The 17185-nt window shown below is 31.9% G+C and overlaps 1 protein-coding gene across 3 annotated transcripts in view; it reads left to right on the plus strand.

The window, feature by feature from the left end:
- Window positions 1-13023, plus strand: part of LOC135130359 (alpha-tocopherol transfer protein-like) — a 50828-nt gene extending 37805 nt beyond the window's left edge. For 2 of the 3 annotated variants that reach the window (XM_064057726.1, XM_064057727.1), the window contains exons 2-7: window positions 11245-11424; window positions 11475-11569; window positions 11865-12018; window positions 12083-12276; window positions 12348-12609; window positions 12742-13023. In XM_064057726.1, the coding sequence (XP_063913796.1) occupies window positions 11245-11424; window positions 11475-11569; window positions 11865-12018; window positions 12083-12276; window positions 12348-12609; window positions 12742-12782 (926 nt within the window). In that variant the 3' untranslated portion in view covers window positions 12783-13023. Of the gene's footprint in view, window positions 1-9044; window positions 9151-11244; window positions 11425-11474; window positions 11570-11864; window positions 12019-12082; window positions 12277-12347; window positions 12610-12741 lie in introns of those variants that run through there. The other variant, XM_064057728.1, reaches the window with a different exon arrangement.
- The last annotated feature ends 4162 nt before the right edge of the window (window positions 13024-17185 follow it).

Raw genomic sequence — 17185 nt, forward strand, 5'->3', positions numbered from 1 at the left:
TAAGACATCTCCAATACAATGCTGCAACAAACTGCAACAAAAAAAGAAATATTTTTACTCAATCATCCTTTCTAATCCAGTACTGTTCAAAAATTTCTCTACACTGTAAAAAGCACGCTGCGATAACTAATATTTTTATTTTTGTGACAAAAGACAATAACGCGGCAGGTAGTTTGTTTATAATTTGTATGAAATAAAAATTGTAACCTGTTCTGCTAGATGCTAGAATGTAATCTATAAAGTTTTGTCTCCATTACGAGTAAAATGAGGGTGACAGTAAGCTATTTTCATCAATTGATTGGAATTTTTGTCAGTATATTTTACACAGCTGTATATATGAACAAACGTGGGATAATTAATAATTTTATAGCAATAAACACTTAGACAACGCAATGAAAATCTGGAGAGTGCAGTTTCGACCACCTTGGATCTGTTTTATGAGTACAGCATATTTCAATGATTGTCTAGTATTCGAATATTTATTCTTATAAGCCTAAGGTAAGCAAACTAAAACGTTTAAAAAACGTATCAAGAAGAGGTGACACAAATGACGTGCGCCTGGCAGGGGTTCTTGTCCGGGAAGTAGCTGTTTCCACTGGTTGGTCCAAGTCATTTAAATAATGCGCAATGTTTGTGGCAAAATGATAATGGAACCCAGTGAGTCACTAGCGACACATTTGTCTCTTATTTTACTCACTAACGTTAATAATTTTATTTCGACAAATTTAAATTTCAAATTATTAATACTAAAAATAGGGAAATTTCGCTATAAACTGTTTAAGTTTTAATAAACCAAGAATAAATATGAATAAACAAACAGTAAAATTTGAATAAAATCGAGTAATGTACCAAGTGCTATCTCATCGCTTAGGAAAGGAATTCCTTTTGCGCACGAGTTGCACATGATTTTTTTATGCAGCCGCATTTTATGGAGAAAATACTATAATTTATTGAATTACTAATAATAGCTGTGTTGTTTCATAATCGTTTCTAGTTGTTTTTTAACAATATTTCATAACTATAGGATAATTATGTTTCTATAGACATATAGTGGTTCGAACAAGTGTAAAATGTTCGTTACTAACAGTTTATATTTCATTTTCTTGTTCCACTCAAATTACAGTATTTAGTGTTAAAGTTGTATCCAAAGTGTTTTGTAAAAGTAGGAGATTTTCTAGGCGTGTTATTTATTTTTTTAAGGGTACTGTTTTACCTGTTTACTTCAGTTCAACCACATAGTTTCCCTTATTGTGGAATTAACACAATGCTTGCGAACCCAATTCGACCACTCCATGCGTATTTAATCGATACAAAAATGTTTACCTATTATCTTATCAACATAATTAGTATACTTACTTTGATCTATCGAAGGAACAGTAGGTTGATCGGTGGTCGATATTCGTTATTCGAAAGGAACAAACCCAACATTTCCAAGAGAATATAAACAAGAAATAAGGAACAAGATGGCGTACATACGAATATATTACATACTCTACTATATTAGGTTAATACCGTAATCATTATGGTTTGTAGTACAATATCATTATGATTGTTATTACTTTTTATCGTAGATTTTTATATTGTGTTAGTAAAATTCATCAAAAATCCGTGATTTTTTTGAAGTTGTTAATTATGGATTTGTCATAAATTTGGTTCCATGAGTAGAAATATATTTCTTCATGGATTTATTACCGTTGCAGTCGTTTTGAAAGCAAATTTTTAACTCATTATTAGAAATTAATAAATTATAATGTAACTCAACACATCTAGTTTTCTGGAAACTTATTGTATTTCAGCGTTTGTGGTTTGCCGGGGATTTCATTGGTTCGGGAAAACACATACTTATGACTCGTTCTAAATATCACCTCTGAAGTAATTATGGGTACCTTAAAAGTCTAATTAAAGACAATAAAGTTTTTAAAAGAACTCAATCGAGTACAACAGTAGTATATTACATATTAAAATAGTCGAAAAATATTAAAATATTACGCTACTAAGTTTTTATCTCTTCATTTAAGGATGTGCTTGTAAAATAATTATTTATTTGGAACTGAATACAACAGTGTTCTCATGACCTTACTTTTGGTATTTACTTCCACTTCATGGCTAAATATAATACTTTTTTGCAAGTAACTAGTGGAAAATCCACTGAATTAATTCGTTGGTTAAAGGCAATGTCATTAAGAAAAAATGTGAGTTCATCGAAGCTGGCCATGTATTTTGTACTTTGCCTTGACCAGCAAAAAGTCTTCCAAATATTAAATTAATGAATCTCACACAGTGCTTATAATAATATCGAACACTTATTCACTTCAAGAAGTGGCAGTTGTTATGTTCATGATAATTCGTACACCCGAATTATTGGAGACAGCACTTATCATCAGTAAAATATTTTACCCAAGACAGATCGATTATTGCGAAAGATAGTTATACTGTGTTAAGGTCTATAAAAATGTAAATTAGGGACAAACGACAATTTAGGCTACGCTTGGTTTTTTGACATTACAATTTTACGTTGTTGCTCAAGTTTATGAATTAAAATTGAAGTTAGAATATTTTAGTATCATTGTGAACTCAAACAGTTATCAGAGACAGTGTTGTTATAATTTCTGCCATTTGGGGATGAGTGCAGTAATGCTTGGTATTTACTGAGCAGGTACTATAACTAAAAGAAATTTTATGGGGGAAATTTATAAAATTTAAAGATATTTTCAGTTAAGAAGTGGTTGTTACTAAAGAAAAAATTTTTGCAAAGGCAAAAAAAATGTGAAAACAACGGTACAAAAGTTTTATCGGCCGAAATTTTGAACAAACTGCAGAAGATGAATGGACTTTAATGACAAAGAAATCAGAAGCTGATTTTAAGAAGAGTATGAAAAATTTTTGGAATGAGTAAATAATAATATGGTTGTCAAAACAGTGAGTCAAAAGGCTGTCTTTGCATATTTTTTGGACCACGTAAATTACTTACTTGAGATTAAACACTATATGAATTAGATTCTTTTTAGAAATTTACAAATCTTTAGTGTTTCTATTCATATTAAAATGTATGTTGCGTATGAAAAATTAAATTGAATGCTAGATTTACAACTGGCAGCATTTAATTTTTAAAGAGCTGTTCTGTCAGATACAAGGCTGAAAAATCTTTTGTATTTTCGAAAGAGCGGTTTTCACTTTCCGAGCGTAAGCTAATAAAGTATTTATTGTATTCGACTCCATTGGGCGACTGATTTCTTTTATGTTTTCTCGACGTTTTATGACCCATAAAATATAAGATAACGTTTATCTCCACAATAGACAATAGACAAAGCTAAACTTTAGTTTTAGATAATGCCAACGTGGCTAGCGAAATGCGTCGGCAAATATTTTGTGTGTTTATGGTGTTGTGGCAATAAACGTGATATTAGTATAGCAAGTGATCGAAACGATTCCTGTTTCATGACACCTAGAATACGAAAAATAGGCCTCTGCTTCCGTCCGTTTGCCTGCTGTCTACCGTCTGTCCGCGTCCGTGTCGATTTTTATTAAACAAACTAGCTGACCCGGTGAACTTCGTACCTACCACCTTACAATAATAATTGCGATTTCATCTTTTGTAAGAGCGTTGAATTGTCGTTCGTGTGTTCCAGCGGGTCGTTTATCTGCTCTGAACACGACTTGGCTTACGATCCAACGCAGTTTTGAACAACCGAATCAATGCATGATGTTCATGAAGTATTTGCTGCAAATCTTGAATAATTTCTTTTTTCATTGCGTTATTGATCCTTTGACGCCGATGAAGTTGGTCCTACATGTTGCCCATGAAGTAAATTTGTAAGAATTTATGCTGTGAGTGTTCAACCGGTTACAATGATCCAATTCTAGGGTGAATTTGTCCTTGGATTTGTAAAGTCGAAACCGAAGTGGTAATTGATGATCTGATCTATGATTACCAAAAATGAAGATTATTCTCTTATTAACAAAAATTACCTTAAATGTCGGATTGAATCAGCGTTCTTCGATAATATTTGCTCCAAATGAAGTCATTTGGAAACATATGGTACGTTGTACATTTGAGCGTTTGAAAGAAAATGTCGTGATTCTTGAGTTTCGCCATAGAAGCAATGAATGCAATGGCTCAGGTGGCGGAGGCAACAGTGGCAATTTAACCTTTCCACGTAGATAGCACAATCCAGGCGTTTCTCCAGCGAACTTAAATGCACCGCAATGGACACACACAACCTCTTCCTTCTTCATCTTCTTTTTCTTCTTTTCTTCTTCTTCTTTTCTTCTTCTTCTTCTTTTCTTCTTTTTCTTCTTCTTCTTTTTCTTCTTTTTCTTCTTTTTCTTCTTCTTCTTCTTCAATTCCCACGAAAGGGTGCCAGCAAATTAACACTTGAAGCTTTTCTTTTTACGGCTCGACGTTGTTGATCACTGTGTTCTGCTCGACGATTTCTCCTTGCCAACCGAGGCGCTTCAAGTATGGCCTCTCTGTGTTTTTGTTTTTGTGAAACACGAAGTCGGACCATACTAACACGGGGCTCCTCTCTTGCGATTTATTCTTCATCTGCAGTGTATTCATTCGCAATATTCCGGAGTCTATTTGCATTAAAGCTTCATTGTGAAAAACTCGATCTTCTCGCTCGCGGCATTGAAAAGAACACTGTGACGGATATTTCTGACTTTGCTTCTATTATTATGCGACACACACAGTCACAAAAATGCTATAACCTGAATTGTCTTTGCGTACAACATGACAACTGTCATAACTTAACAAACCAAATGTCGTCAATTTGTTTAATTTTTAATTTTTATTCTTAATTTTCCAAATGTTTTAATACTTATTATCTTATTCCCGGCGAAGACAAATCCAAAAACACAAAAATCAAAAAAATTGGTCCAGCCGTTCTTGAGTTATAAACGGTGTAACTAACACGACTTTGTTTTATATATATAGATAATCTCAGATTTTACCGAACCGACTGCTGTCAACTTGTGTATGCATATTAAAAACGTCGTGTAGATGATAAAACAGTGATCAGTGATCATCAATGATATAACGTTTTTTCCAACATTTACCGTAGTAAATGTTATTTCAATTTTATGACATAATATACTCCTTAACCTGAAGTTTAGGAATCCGAGCTTTTTACCTTGAAAACAAATTAAAAAAGGATAACTATATTAAAAAACCTCAAAGTTAAATTTTATAATTTTTTCAAGCTGTATTAGTTCTGGAAGTGAAGTTCTATCGAAGTGATCTTCGACCATTTTTTTTTTGCAAATGCTCCAAATGAACAATACCTACCCATAAAGGTAAATTCTCATAGATATTTCATGTACTTACAGATTCAATCATCAAATAATCTTTCCGGGTTGCAATTTTTGGTTTGTTTGGTGATATTCTAAAGGCAAGGTCAGTTTAGTCAGTTGTCATTGTACATGATTTAGAGATACAAAGACATACAGACCTCAAACATTTACCATTCCAAACGATATGATGTATCAATAGCAGTGGACCAATTTGCATTTCTAATACGGAGTCTACTTCTGCTGTGCTATTCTGGAACAATTACGGTAAATACAAATTGCATTTTTCATTTTTACCATAAATAGTATAGAATAAATATTGAGTAGACGTTTTTTTTAAGTTTTTTTTATAGCACATTATGGCACGATTTACAACATTACGGCACAGTCTGCTGTAACCTGATCACTTATGAACGATTTCAACATTTATAATGGATAGAATTCTAATGCTAGTCGACTATAAAACTCCATGTCTTTAAAAATAATATTTCGCGACTCCGTCATAAACATTTTGTTAAGAGCACGTATTATTTAAATTAGCAGTTTTATTGTTTAACTATGTAATGTTATTCGACTGTATTTATTTTATAAATTCGTTTGTATTTACTTTTACATAAATTTATTACTTTTAATGATTCATAGCAATCCAAGATCATTGATTTGTACAAAAAGTATATACTACATCAATATTTTCCAACATATTTATGTTAATTAATCCTTACACATGTCTTTTTTTAAATAATTTCTAAGAAAATATAAATCATTGCGTAAACAATTTTTTTATTGGTTGCAAATATTATTTATTATCGATGCATTATTAATTTGATAACTCTTCAAACAAAAATGTAAAAACATTAACTTGAAATCTTGCATTATTTTAATGGGAAACTAATTTTTCTGTTCACCTACGTAATACAAAACATCCTGAAAATTAAAACTACAGCGGCGTATTTTCTTGTGGCAAAAACACAGGAGGTGTCAACAATCTATTAAACCGTGCAGTGCCACTATCGTTAGGTGTTTGTCCCAATTGTATGATAAGTCTTATGATTTTTTAGTTTTTCTACTAATAAGCAAACTCTACAAAAAATATTCAAATAAAGGTTTCAACCAGTGCTTTTTTCATCTTGGTTTTTTAAATTGTCTTGCAGCGTTCATCGGCGGTAAAATGCTTTACTACTAAACCTTACGTACTACCACAAATTAATACATTGTAAGCATTATTTTGAGCTGACGTCATCAAATTTTTGATGGGAGTTATTAAACAAATTTTAGTTAGATATAATAATTACACACCAGACGACAGGCAGACTACAGACCGTCAACGAACATACGGAACGTTAATGGCTAAGATCATCGTTTCCGCGGATGCCTATATTTTTCTAAATTATTTGAAAAAGTTATGTGTAAGTGACTATCACGATTTTTACTTCCCGAGCGTAAGCTAACGAAGTGTTGTAATAGGATCCATTGGGCACTGGTTACTTCCATGTTTCCCCGACGTTTCATGACCTATAGAATACAAAAAAAGCTGATCTACCATGTCCGTCTATCTGCCTGTCTGGCGTTTGTCGTCTTTGATGATTTTTATTGATCAAATAATCTCCAAAATTACTAGAGTGATTGTTGTCAAATTCTGTAGGTATCATGTATGTAGATGGTAAAACGCTAACCAAAATTTATCTAATATTATTCCAACAAACAATTTAATGACTTCAATTAAATATTTTGTGCAGTAATGGATTTAAATCTTACATAAAGTACTCCTTTACTTGTGGTTTATGAATTTACTTTGATTTTGTTCATTATTGTCGTTATTATTATTTTTACTGTTTAATTCTTCCTGTATTTTCGATGCATAATACGAAATGCGACAAGCGTCTTGTGCAGTAGGTAATCGAGCGTTCCGTGTTCGAATTCGATTCTCAGGAATTTCCAATTATTTTTGTATTGATCAAATCAAGAATTGTTCAGCCCACTTTGTTTTAACACAAGAGCATCTGCTATTGCTGGTGCTATAGTTTCTGTCCGTGCTCAGTGGTGCGCCCAGCGGCGCGGGAGCTGCGGGGATATTTGGCACTGCACAGCATGCTTCCTTACCTGCAGTTTAACAGTCCACACGTATCTTTATTTGAACTTATAGGGGTTACCATCAAAGAATAAAATTCACAAAATTAAATTTTATAATTTTTCGAAGAAGTTACATTTGTTCGACACTGTACTTTAGGGGCGAGAGACGGTCTGTCTAAATAATCTTAGCCCATTTTTTTAAGCTAACAGTTTGTCCGTGGGCAATTAATACGGGTTCAAACAAAGACAATCTATGATGAAGTATTCTTGTCCTTCTTAGATGACGTCACTGATGCTCTTGAAAGGAGAGAAACCTTAATTGTTATTTACCTTGACTTATCAAAACCTTCGACTTCATACCACATTAATTCATAAACTCTATGGATATAACATTGATTCAAGTAGTTACAAGCTAATAACGTATTTGTTAACAAATATCCAAAAATTTCCATAACTTTTTTTGATCAATTTTGCGCACTCATCAGGGTGCGGGAGGTCCTGCTCTGCTTTTTTACTTTCGGTTGTCACAGTAACCCTAAAGCAGCCTGCTTTATTCAAGACGTTTCGGAGGCAATAGACCGAGGAGGTTGAAATAAAAACGGAGAAAGCATGTCGTATGCTTCCAGTGGTACGGTTTTGGTAGAAAATCAAACACCTACAACACTGTTTAAATTTACGATGTGTGTTATTTGTATTGTAATGGGTTCAAACTTTAGATGTGAGGAGTACAACAGAAATATTAACTTTTCCACCCGATTTTTTTCCATAGCATTCTGCAGATGAGAAAAAAATCACTTCAATTCATTAAGTGATGAATAAGATGGCACCAGTGTGAGAAAAAACTAATGTAGGCTTCTAATACTTACTGGATAGGATAGAACTCAAACATTATCTGTTATTAATGTAATTTTGAGGGTACCAACGAGCAGCACAACGGATATCCCAATTAATAGTGCATTTTTGTTATAATCCGAGATAAATTCTAACCTGTCGCATTACTAGCTTTTCGTGAATAAGGGCTACGAAAAATCAACAGCATTAGAAATTTCTGCACCCAACAAGACTTTACATGTGTGGAGCAGATAATTTCAATGAAAAATGTACATTTGACAAATGTCTCTAGTTCACTTCAAGTTTAAAATTATTGTAATGACTAATGACTTAATTCCATTCGATCATAAATTGGTAAGTTGGAAACTATGAAGGTTTGGACTACAAAAAAACTTTTGATCATTAATCATCAGGAATCGTGTCCTCGTGTTCTGAAACTCCGTCAACAATTAACACACATTAAGAAATTATGTTTTATGGAAAAAAAATAGTGACGTACTATTATTATACTTCTATTAACTACTAGGTATACCTGCCGTAGTTTTGAAGTTATGAAATCAAACGGCGTTTTACTAATTTTGATACTGAAAAAAATCACTGTGAGAATTTAATTCTGGATGGATACCACTATTTAAGTGCTCAACTCATTGCTTTACACTAAATATTAATAATTTCCTAGATGAGAACCTGATGTGCATACATTAAAATTATACGTCATGATGTTCGAGTGAACTCAATTACTGTAGAAATTATTCCTATGAAATATGCTAATTAATGTGATGAACATAAATTAGTACTGAACGGTATGCATTGCAGATGCAAATTTTAATATAGTGTAAAACTTGCAGCGGTTGTGTGAACAAATAACTGTTTATTTCTTGTGCATATATGAGAAAATCAGGCACAAATATAATATAAATAACTCAAAGTACTTAGGACTTTCGACGCGTAACGTGTTCGGTAAGTGTCTTTTAGGAATTTTCTAAGTGATTATTTTTTAATTTGCGTATTGTAAGAACAGTTTAGATTCATTTGACTTAGACTCAGGTAGAGAGAAGCCGGTTTTGATGGAGTTTCATAGATACTGTCGGAAATAACCGTACCTATCTTGGAAAACTTTATTCAGTATATTCCTGACGTCAACGGAATTCCCATTAGCACAGAAGATGTTTATCTTATTCGTAATTGTATTCGTATCCCTATTTTATTTTTGTACAGCAAAATTTTATATTCTATGAATTTTACTTTGCGAGTAAATCTTCTTGGAAATTTTGCTATTACACTAACAGTGACTCATTTAGTAATTCTAGAACATTAACAAAAAAGTAATTATTATTCATACTCTCTAAAATTTGAAGCATTATTACCAAAAAAATATAGAATAGATACTTATGTACAAATAAATTATGAGATGTGGCTTTACTAATATGTTTTGATTTCTTGGAACGTATTAGTGCATAGGATGCGTGAAACATGTGTCTGTGAAATAAATCTTTATTTTGGTTGTATCAGAAGTGCAGTTAATATTGCTTTCATTCTAGCCCAAAATAGTTTTTCTTAATTCTGGGACATTCGCTGAATTAATTTCTTTGCGACGAAGGTAATGTTTTCTTACATACGTAAATTGTATTTCGTTGACCTTTGTTTTTGATCGACCAGACTCAACAATATCAAATTTGTCTGAAATAGCGATAGTACATAGTTTAAAATAAATGCTGTTAAACGTTATATACTCGCCGGCAAATAAAAATGGCCACAATGAAATATTTTGCAAAATGTTGGTTTTTTCTTCTAGTTTGAATTCGAAATACAATAATTCTAGAAAATGTTTTACCATTTGTGGGCATTATTTTCAGTTTACATTAAGAAACTGAAAAGACGCTTCAACATCAGTTGTTATTATAGTTTGACTAATTTACAGCTATTAACAAATTCTGTAGAAATTTTACAGCATTATACGTATAAAGTTGTTTTTTTTAAGTCCATCAACGTCGTAATTTCTCCCAGTAACATAACCGGCGACATGGCCACGAATTTTTATTATTATTATTATTATTCCACAGGTAAGAACCCAATTACGGAACATGCGTACGTACTAGTAATTCTTCAGAAACTTATTTTATAAATCACGCACATCAATTAATCTTATTACTTTGGAATTCAAACTAAATAAATCAACCTTTTTTTGTGCTGTGTTACCAAATGTTAGAATCTTATACAATGGTGAAAAGGCTAGAAAATCAGTCTTCGGTGTGTGCATATAAAACCGTTGTTGATTTCTGGATAAAATAAGACGGTTACTAATATTGAAATTAATTTGACATAATTTAAATTTTTGAATTTAAACTTTTATAAAGGAATACTATACCAGAAATTTTGTGTCTATCGGAAATACTGCTAATTGAAAACCTCTCAAGTAATAAAGACATTTCGTAACCAACTGGAGGGCAGAAACCATCTTTCCTAAAACAAAGATACTTCAGAAACCTTCTCTGTATGCATTCCAAAGTGGCAGTATATTTGGCATGGTGCGGAAACCAAACAATATTTGCATATTCAATAATGCTTCTAATACATGTTCTAAACAAATGTAATAACGTACTGACATGAAAATCCTTCGTATTCCTCATGATACAACCACGTACCGCATACGGCTTTTTACAGACCTTAAGTATATGCTTCGAAAAACTTAATTTACAATCAAAAGTTACTCCAAGATCGTCAACAGGTTCAGGTCTGTATATAATACATGTGCCAATTACGTAGTCGTATGAAATATCCCTCTTTTTATTGCTGAAGGTGAATGCTACACATTTATTAGCATTAAGTGATAGACCATCAACATCGCTCCAAGTAACTATCTTATTGATATTCAGCTGCAAACTTCTGCAGTCTTCAACCGATGTAATGACAGATGAGAATGATGTGCAATACATGTTTGTGTAGTTTGTATATGTCGGAATGTAAAATTACGATTGAACATAACTTAGATATTTTTCTTTTACAAAATAGAGCAAGCAATGGAAGAATGTTTAATCGATATTTTTGTTACAGTTTCACCCAATATGTTATCGGAGATGAAAGAACTTCCCACTGTCCAAATAGGGGATTATAATCTACATCTAGAATTGGACGAATTATCACCAGAAGTAAAAGAAATAGCTAGGAAAGAATTAAGAGAAACACCAGATGTCTCAAGAGATGCAGTTATAGCATTAAGAGATCTACTTAAGGGTAAGAATTTTTTTACGCGAGGTTTTTTAACTTTTTGTTTGGTATTTTAGAGGAAAGGGATTTACATATTCCATTAGAAAGCGATTATTGGTTGATAAGGTTTTTACGTCCATGCAAATTTTATCCAGAGAGTGCCTTAGATCTTGTAAGTTTGTTATATTTAATTTCTTTGTACATAAATTACGAGATACTCACTATCTGTTTAACCAGAACTAGTTTACTCCCAAAAACAAAAAATATTTTGTTTTGTTGTTAAAATACAGCGACACAAAAGAAATGCAACTCGTTTGCGGAACATCTTAGTCCCTCTTTAGTGGATCTCTGATTTTATTCTAGTGAGCTAGAGCTTTTTTAGAGTTTGTACATTTCGCGCGCTAGTTACACAAATAACTACTTCCACATATAAAATTAATAAAAAACTGACCATTTTCTTCTTCCAGATCAAGAGATATTACAAATTTAAAGTAAAACATGCAGATATATACAATGGTTTAACACCCAGTAAGGAGAAAAACATTTTTGAACAAAATATACTTACAGTTCAACCTAATCGGGATCAACTGGGGCGTAGAATTTTAATACTAGAATTAGGAAGTAAGTTAATATTCATGAATACAATTGAAAGTTAACACACATTAAATAATGTTTAAATTATTAGAAAAATGGAAAACCAACGAAGTCACTTTAGACGAAGTATTCAAAGGTGCCGTTTTATTCTTAGAGCTTGCCATGCTAGAACCTGAAACACAAGTGTGTGGAGCCGTAGTTGTCTTTGACATGGATGGCTTGTCCTTATCACAAACAACAAAATTTACACCAATGTTTGCCAAGAGAATCGTTGACTGGTTACAAGTAAGTCAAATATAATTTAAATTGTAAATTCAATTTATATCGGTAATGGAATTGTAATGTTTAATTTTTAGGATAGTGTACCACTTAGAATTAAAAATATTCATATCGTAAATCAGCCCTATATATTTAAAATAGTTTTTAACTTATTTAAACCTTTCCTGCGAGAGAAACTTAGAAACAGGATTATATTCCACGGAAGTGATCGTAAATCTTTACAAGAGTACATCAGTCCAAAATGCTTACCAGAGTGTTATGGAGGAACTTTGAACTTGCCACGAATTAATGGGCCTCAGTGGTTAGAACTATTATTACAATGTGATAAAGAATATGAAGGTAATAACTTTGATTATTATGTTATTAAAAGCTTTGGCATGTCTTCCTTTTGAAAACATAAACGATAATAATTATTTGTTATATAACTGTTCTTGTACATATTGGAACTAATATTTTTACATTTATTTTCAGCTATCAACAGTTATGGGTATAATAAGAAGATAGAAAAATAAATTTCTGGAGGAAAGTTTTCAAGACGAATTATAATTTTTTAAGGGGTGTTTTGTAAAATAATAATTTATAAAGATTTTTGTGTTTTAGTTTAGAATTTTGTGTGAATAATATTTGAATTATTATTGTTTCCTGTTATTCTACTTATTCGAAAAATATGTATCTTTGTTTTATAATTTGGTGTCTTAAAATTATTCCGATTATTTTGGTGAAAATATAAAAATACATTATTAAATGTTTCAACGAATGATTTTGAGTTAACCACATTTACTAATAACTCTTTTTTTTTAGTGTTATATAAACGATAAAACAAGTCAAAAGTTGGCATTTACAGAAAACTCACCACTACTAATAATATCACACCTTGGTATTCTTTTTAACCCACCAAGCCACCTCTTCAATGGTCGATCTGGAGGTCTTCGACTTTGTAGTATACGAATTTTAGCCCATTTTACGATCCTATTCTGATCCTTTCGATTTATATCTCTTCATTGTTTTCTTCTGGATTTAACTCATCTGATCACATCTTCTGCTTGAAGTTTTCGTTCGGATTACTCTCAGCTAATATGTACTTACTTAATTGTTTCTCCAGGTTTCTACTGCTTGATATCTGCGATGCGAGGTAGTACAATTTTATCACTTGCTTTAATGTTTTCCGTCAACAACCAGCTTACACCGAACGGGATGTTTTCATATAACCAAAGATTTGTTTTTTTCTGTTTAAAAAAATCATGTACTTAGTACTTTCCTGATATTCTTTGAAATCTAAACAGTATATGTCTTCGCTTTCGACTATTAAAATAAGGTTTAAACTGTTAGTCTATCGTTTTCCAGTACGAATACCGTTTTCTCTATTTAGTATTTCCGTTTTATATTTAAATATCACACCGAGTAATAAATAATTTGGGCATTGCCACCTATCCACTTTAAATAAACTATCATGAACTAGAGAACTGTGGGCATTTCACAACGACCTGTATTTATGTAATCTTGCCTTTGAAAAGAAAGACGAGATGTTTGTAGCAGAGAAAATACACCCCTTTGATAGAAAAAATTAATAACATTATTAACGCCATATTTTTGTGTTTTTTATTCAAAGTCACTCTTCCACTTTTGCGGTTCCTCACTTTGCATGGGAACGCATTCCAACATTTTGTTGACTATCACAGTTCGATGATACTTTTCAAAAGTTCGCGGTTTTCGAATTTTTCGCCGGTTTTAATATTCGTCCACATCTTTGTACACATCTCTCAATTTTGGCGAAATGTTTATGTTATCACAATATGTTTCTATTTTGTGACCGAGCTTGTTGTACAGATGATGGAATCTATGATTAATTGCTATTTGCAACCAAATAATCCTTTAATACATCCTTTTTGTTCTTCGTTGAAGATATCGAATTTAAAATAGTATTGATCGATTTTTTACTTCCCGAGCGTAAGCGAAGGAAGTATTGTAATCAAGTCCATCGGCCGACACTCTACTTTTACGTTTTCTCGAAGTTTCATGATTCCTAGTGTACAAAAAAATAGGTCTCCCGTATCCGTCTGTCTGTCTGTCTGCCGTCCCGATTTTTGTGTTATGGGTAAGGTTAGTATTTTATAAATTGTAGGTAAACACCTGATAAGTCTGTATTTTGATCGATTTGATATTATCCTTAGGGTTTAGATGTTATACCATGACATAAAAATGTTGTAAATGTGGATGGATTAAGAAGGAACTGGTTTAAGTGTTTTTAGTAAATGAGTGTATATACAACTGAATATTTTATCCAAAAATTCTATATTTTTTATGTTCCTGGTGATTTCCAGTTTTGTTTTCTCTTGATGGAATTCATCAATTCGTCAAGTGTTATTTGATTATCATTCATTGATCTAACTGTGGATAGTTTATTGGCTATGTAGAAAATTCATTGGTTGAATTCAAATTTTTGAGACCAAAGTTTAGATCAAAAACTTGTTAAATCCTGTGAACTTCGAAGTCCACTGAGTTTTGTGTGTATTGCTTAGTTAAATTTCGATGGAATAATTTTTCATTGTTAAAAAACTGAGTGTTTTTATTCAAGTCCCGTACTTTAACCCTTTCATGTCGACATTTTTAAAATAGTTTTTGCCAATTTTCGTTGATATGTTAAGACTTATCACTATTTTGGGTACCTACTGCAAAAATTTCAAATTTTTTTAAAGGAGTATAAAGCCAAAAGGACCATGGAACAAATGTGTCCCAATAGGAGGGTAATGTGTTAATATGTATTTGAGGATTTTGTTTTATTGTTTTGGAAAAATACAGGCGAAAATGTACAAACTGTATATGATAATTTGCAAAACATTCAATACATAAGGCAATGTTGCATTGATTACATCATGTTTTTGTTCTTTTTCCTTACTTTTTTGGTGGCATAAATTGCATCTTCTTCTAGTTGTACCTTGAATTAGCAAGTGTTCACCTACATTTCGTGACTATCATAGTTTTGACGATCTGCCGTAAAAAACTTCTCTTGAAACTTGCTAATTTCTTCCCTTCAGATACATTCTGCTAATGGTACGAGGAACTTTTTTTAGAAGTAATTTATAAGTGTGATTTATTTCCTTGAACAGTATCCAGGCGTTTACCACTGATGTAAAGAGTAGTTTATAGAAAACTTTCCACCATTTTCCAGATTTTCCGACCAAGTCATAAGTTCCCACTAAATGATCAGAGAGATCAACACCTCCCATGTGATCATTATAAAAGAAAATTGCTTCTGGACACAAAGTTTTAATTTTAGTTCCGTCTTTTTGTTTTCTAGATATTGCAACGTTATTGGGATGATACCAATTTATCAATCTGACAGTTTCGATAACATTTTCGCAACATTTTTCCAATTTGTTCTATTAAAATAATTAAAAATCAGTGAAAATGTCTCTTCGTGAAAGCGATAATGAAAATTTAACACTACCTGAAATTACTGAACACGCGAACGACTTAAAAGTTATATGAAAAGTTTTATTTCCAATTTATGGTTTGGAGAAAGAAAAACAAGGTTAGCAACAACTCAGAAAATGTTTAGTTGTGTATTTCGATCAATTATGCACAAAATTCAACAACTTTATGGACTCATTGTTCAATTTTAAAATATACGTTATCAATTAAATACAAAGTGGACTTGATGAAATGCCCCAAATTAGACACTTTATTAAAAAGAAGATTAACGCGTATGTAACCAAAAAGGCTAAAACGTTCTCAACAAATGAGAAAAAGCAATTTATTGGAAAAGCCCCTGACAATAAATATTTATTATACAAAGTCACATGTATCTTCGATATTATAGGAGCCTGCGGAAGAAAGGGGCTGCACAACTTGGTATACAGAGATGTAAATGATTTTTCATCAACCCTTCTAATCACAATTAAAGATACTATAACTAAAGCAAGACAGAAATATTCCGTTACAGAAAAGTATTAGGAAATATTTAAGAGGTACATAAGTCTTCACTCAAAAAATTGTGTAACGTGTAACGCTTTCTTTTTTAACAGCTATGTCAATGGTAAATGCACCATACAAAAGATAGGAACAAATAAATTTCGGAACATGGAAAAAGAGATTGGTTTCTTTAGTCTTAAAATCCCATTTTATATACTGGACACTGCGGTTTTTTAAGTAATTGACGCTGGTGGTGAAATAATTTTATTAAAACGTCATGACAGATGGAAATCCATAGCAGTCGCTGAAACATACATTGATTAATCAGTTCAAAGTAAAGTGGACGTGGGAATTCAAATTTTGAACTTAACTGAATACAACGAAGCTACCTACCAACGCAATCAACATCATACCTTCAACGTCAACGACATCCACTCATAAAATTATAAAATTGTCTATGCAATTGCACTTTAATAATTGTAATCTCATTAGTCATTACACCAAAAAATTGGTCGAAGGTTGTTTCGGCAGAACTTCCCTTGCAGCTGAAGTAGACTGATATCCAGAATTTTCGAAAAACTATAAAATTTCATTTTGCGAGTTTTATTTTTTTTATGAGAACCCCTCTAATTTGAAATAAACATATGTATGTAATGTTAAAGTAAATGTAAATAAGCGTGCTAAGCCTATGTTTCAAATGAGTTTTTACTTTACAAAATTTTGTGATGGCGTCATTAACATTTTTGCAAGAACACGTATATCAGCTTGGATTGGTACAGTGTAAAACTAATAATAACAGTATCGTATTCCCAAATTTTCGAGAAACTGAAGTGAGCCGTTGCTGATTTAATCAGTAAAATAAATTGACCCATTCATTATTTTTTAACGTCACCTGTATAAGCAAATCTAAAAAATATGAATGCAATGATAAATCACAAGTAAAAACTCGGAAAATTTTGCATAATTTAGGTAGAATTTATTCGGCAAAGTTTTGAGATAATAA

The sequence above is a fragment of the Zophobas morio genome, unplaced genomic scaffold, assembly GCF_036711695.1.
Source record: "Zophobas morio isolate AGI-343-1 ecotype UQ-CSIRO unplaced genomic scaffold, CSIRO_AGI_Zmor_V1 ptg000017l, whole genome shotgun sequence".
Classification (NCBI taxonomy): Eukaryota; Metazoa; Arthropoda; class Insecta; order Coleoptera; family Tenebrionidae; genus Zophobas; species Zophobas morio.